General features: G+C 48.2%; 1 protein-coding gene across 1 annotated transcript; it reads right to left on the bottom strand.

Annotated features, from left to right (window-relative positions):
• Nucleotides 1-2,276: 2,276 nt before the first annotated feature.
• LOC148011429 (microbial Terpene synthase-like protein 13) lies at nt 2,277-3,620 on the bottom strand. The gene has a single exon (XM_087670365.1). It carries the CDS (start codon nt 3,618-3,620, stop codon nt 2,277-2,279), a length of 1,344 nt encoding a protein of 447 aa, XP_087526491.1.
• Between the last annotated feature and the right edge of the window lie 558 nt (nt 3,621-4,178).

Genomic DNA, 4,178 nt, shown 5'->3' on the forward strand with positions numbered 1-4,178 from the left:
CAGCGGTCTAAATTGCAGGATAAATGTGCGTCTATTTTCGTCAAAAACTTTCAGAGTAAACGCGATTTTAGACGCGTAGATACATGCTTATATAGACACACAATATGAATATGTCCACTTTTTAAAAAATATGATTATATATTTATGTAGCACGTTTATACGCACGTCTATAGGCGCATCTAAGTGTGCGCGTAACTTTGATCATAAGCACGCTTTTAGACGCGATTTTGTAGACACGCAAATAGACGCGTTAATAAATGCGCCCGACATTTTTTTTCACAATTTAAATATTGCGTCTACAAGCTCGTCTATGAACCCTTTTTGTTGTAGTGCTCGAGCTTGCAAAGAAGAATGCTCTGATACCAGTTGAAGGGAGGTGAGCCCTCAAGTGGAAGCATGCACAGGAGCAAGAGCTATGGTGGTAAGGAGGAGGAACAAGAGAGAGAGAGAGAGAGAGAGAGAGAGAGAGAGAGAGAGAGAGAGAGAGAGAGAGAGAGAGAGAGAGATTCCAAATGTGGGAACTCAAGCATTCTGAATGAGTGGCCGACCTTCCCTTTGTTCAAATGTAACTAAAAGAATAAAGAATGAAGTGAAATGATGGGTGCGTACCACCTACAACATGCAAGTACGAGTACTATCAATATAGTAATATTTAGGCAGCTAGGCAGAGGTGCCTTTACCCCCAACACACTTGCATCAAGTAAGTTTAAGTTCTAGATTATAGCTTATAAAAAAGGTATTGGGAGAGAAAAAGGAAGAGCCTTAGGGGGATCGCGAGGGGGGGGGAGGGGGAGGGCGTTCCTTTTAAGTTCCCTAATGACTCCTGATTGCATGGATCTTAGACATGCAATGCCTAGTAGAGTTCAATTGAAGTACCTTGACAAGTCACCCATATACACTAAATGTAAGTGTGTGTGGAGGGTTAAGAGTATGAGAGGAGCAAGAAGGTCCGGATCCCAATTTCATTTTTGTGTTTATGTTTGATATTTCAATTATCGGATCTGCAAGATAGTAGGTTGCCAGAGGAACCAACTTACTACATTGTCATAGAGCCCTTTCATACGTAGACACTTTTCGTTCAAAAGCTACATTGATGAACAATGCTTACACACCTATAGCCTGCTTATAAGCCCGTTGAATTAAAGTTATCTTGATACGTAAAAAAAGTGCGAGGGGAATGTTGTTACCATCTCTAGTTGCGGGTTGCATAATTGTTTTTTTGCAGCGAAATTCAGTGGCAAAGCTAGCAAAACTTCATCAACATTTACAAATGAGGAGCCGACATGGTCGAGTGTGACGTGTTGAAGTGTGCACACCAATTAGACATAGCAAAGAGAATGCCAGTCTAGCGCACACTACTACTTGGAAAAGGAGCGACAGAGTAACTAGACAAGTACAAATAATGAAACTGACAACATAAATGGTCCTTATAAGTTCCCTAATGACTCGTGATTGCATGGATCTTAGACATGCAATGCCTAGTAGAGTTCAATTGAAGTACCTCGACAAGTCACCCATAGACACTGAATGTAAGTATGTCTGGGGGGTCAAGAGTATGAGAGGAGCAAGGAGGTCCGGATCCCAATTTCATTTTCGTGTTTATGTTTGATATTTCAATTATCTGATCTACAAGATAGTAGGTTGCCAGAGGAACCAACTTACTACATTGTCATAGAGCCCTTTCATACGTAGACACTTTTCGTTCAAAAGCTACATAGATGAACAATGCTTGCACGCCTATAGCCTGCTTATAAGCCCGTTGAATTAAAGTTATCTTGATAAGTCAAAAAAGTGCGAGGGGAATGTTGTTACCATCTCCAGTTGCGGGTTGCATAATTGTTTTTTTGCAGCGAAATTAAGTGGCAATGCTAGCAAAACTTCATCAAAGTTTACAAATGAAGAGCCGACATGGTCGAGTGTGACGTGTTGAAGTGTGCACACCAATTAGACATAGCAAAGAGAACCACGCTAGTCTAGCGCACACTACTACTTGGAAAATGAGCGACAGAGTAACTAGACAAGTACAAATAATGAAACTGACAACATAAATGTTCTATAATTTGTGTTTAATATGCAAGGCGATCCTTTCATGATTGTACCACTTGAATTCGTAGTGACTTGACGAAGCGATAGACAAGCTGGAGGGGTCTCACCCAGACACTTCAGGTTAGATGGAACGTGGTGAGTCTATCAGAGTTATGTAATCCATTGTTTTTAAGGAGGCCAGAGGGAGGGGCATCTAAAGATTTAAGAAAGTAATTAGTAGCTTACACTAATTAAGCTGCCTGAGCGGCTGGTAATTGGAGGTGCGCGAGATGGGGAGTGGCCGTTGCAGCTACAATGGCCTCACAGGTGGAGAGCTCCAGCTTGTGTGCGAGGGCATCAGGCAGGCGTGCGAGCAGGTTCTTGGAGGCGTAGCTGGCGGTGTAGAGGCCGTGGCGCATGCCAGCGAAGTGGAAGGAGAGGTTGCCGCCCAGCCAGTAGGTGAGGCTGTGGATGTAGGCATCCAGCTCCTCGCTTACATGCAAGGAGGAATCAGAGCCGCTGCGGATGTACCGGACAAGGCGCACGCACTCCTCATCCATCTCCTTGACGAGCTGAGCAACGTCGAGCATGATTTGGTGGAGGTCGGGAGGAGTTACGACGGTATCTCTAGCGGCAGTGGAGGCGTCGACGGACTCCTTGAGGCGATTGTAGTACAGAATGGAGACGAGGTTGAAGAAGTCACCGTCTTTGTATTCCTTCTCGAAGGAGAGAAGGTCGTTGAGCCAGCAGATGTGGTAGAGCGTGGCATCCCTGAGGCGCAGGAGGAGCGGGTGGGCCAGCGTGGGTTCATCCAGCTCAATGCCCAGTGCGAACTCGATGAGGACGTCGCAGGCTCTCCAGCAGCTGGAGTCCCTCCTTAGGCGCTTGTACTCCTCTACATTGGCCAGGCGCCCGCTCTGCCGATAGCCGACCTGGGTAGCGGTGGCCCGCAGGAAGTCGCGGAAGGTTCCTACGAAACGCTGCTGCTGTCCCACGGGCATGCCGCTTCGCAGATCCGACCACACCTCACGCGCCGACTCCTCGATGAGGCGGATGGCAAGGCGGGCTCGTGCCGAGAGCTGTGGAGAGCTAGCCGCTACGGCTGTTGCGGACTCCTCATCCTCATGATTCTCAAGCACAGCCATGATCCGCTTCGCCAGGAGCGCAGCGGCCGAGGAGTCAGCAGCCATCTCCTGGGGCTCGTCGAGCAGGTTGTCCACCATGTGCAGCCACGCCATGAACTTAATGATGGCCGGCATGCGCGAGCTTAGACCGTTGGCATACGACAGCGTCACTAGTATGTCGAAGCGCGACTTAAGGGCCACGCTCTCCGCGAAGCCGCCACCTTCACCGGCGCCGTCCAGCAGCATCTCACCGAAACGAGACAGGAGCCACTCCTGCGACAGCTGCTTCAGCTGGAGGTAGTCCGGGTGGATTGTCTGCGAAGGAAAGGAGCATTGCACCTCAGGCAACTCCACACTCGTGATGGACTTGTCGAGGGGCAGTTCCGTCAGCCCCATCTTCTGCACCGCATCTGCCGGCAGCAAGAGCTTGGCTATGCCAGAGAGCACGAACGAGGACGTGATCGGCGCCATAGGATTATATCAATAGACGGTGAATGTTGATAGGAGATCTGCCCGCTTGGTTTTAGTTGCTATAGCTAGCACAACCTGTCGCTAGTGAGTGTATATTGGCCGCCCGTCCAGTAATGTCTGTCGAACGGGGCGAAGCTTGAGGATAGAAACCAGAGCGATTTACCTGATTAATACCGGAGGCCTGCTGCCATAGTGCCATTAGCACGGGCTTTTATACGATATGGTGTATGCAGCCGCACCGGCCGAGAGACGAATGGGTCAAATATTTGTGACAATAGAACGCGAGTGTGCGTGACCTGTAGGAGCATTTCGGCACATGGCCAGATCGACCATGCACCTAGTGCAGCGACTCATACTTCAAGTTTGCGCCCTTGAAAAATGACTCCCATTGCCTGCTCTTTCAAAGATGCTTTTTGAGCACTTAAAAAAACTGATCATAGGGAGCTTCGTGTCGTTACGAATATGCGATTGAGAACTGAGGGTTTGAATTGCGCTTGTCAATAATCGCCTTTTGAAGTTGAGGGCCGAGGGATTGAAATTCTTGCACGATTTAAGACA

Source organism: Lygodium microphyllum, chromosome 28 (assembly GCF_053477565.2).
Source record: "Lygodium microphyllum isolate KBCC chromosome 28, Lygodium_microphyllum_v1.1.10, whole genome shotgun sequence".
In the NCBI taxonomy this organism is placed as follows: Eukaryota; Viridiplantae; Streptophyta; class Polypodiopsida; order Schizaeales; family Lygodiaceae; genus Lygodium; species Lygodium microphyllum.

What these genes read in the sequence shown, in the direction of transcription:
- LOC148011429 (XM_087670365.1), bottom strand. Translation starts at nt 3,620, where the DNA reads ATGGCGCCGATCACGTCCTCGTTCGTGCTCTCTGGCATAGCCAAGCTC.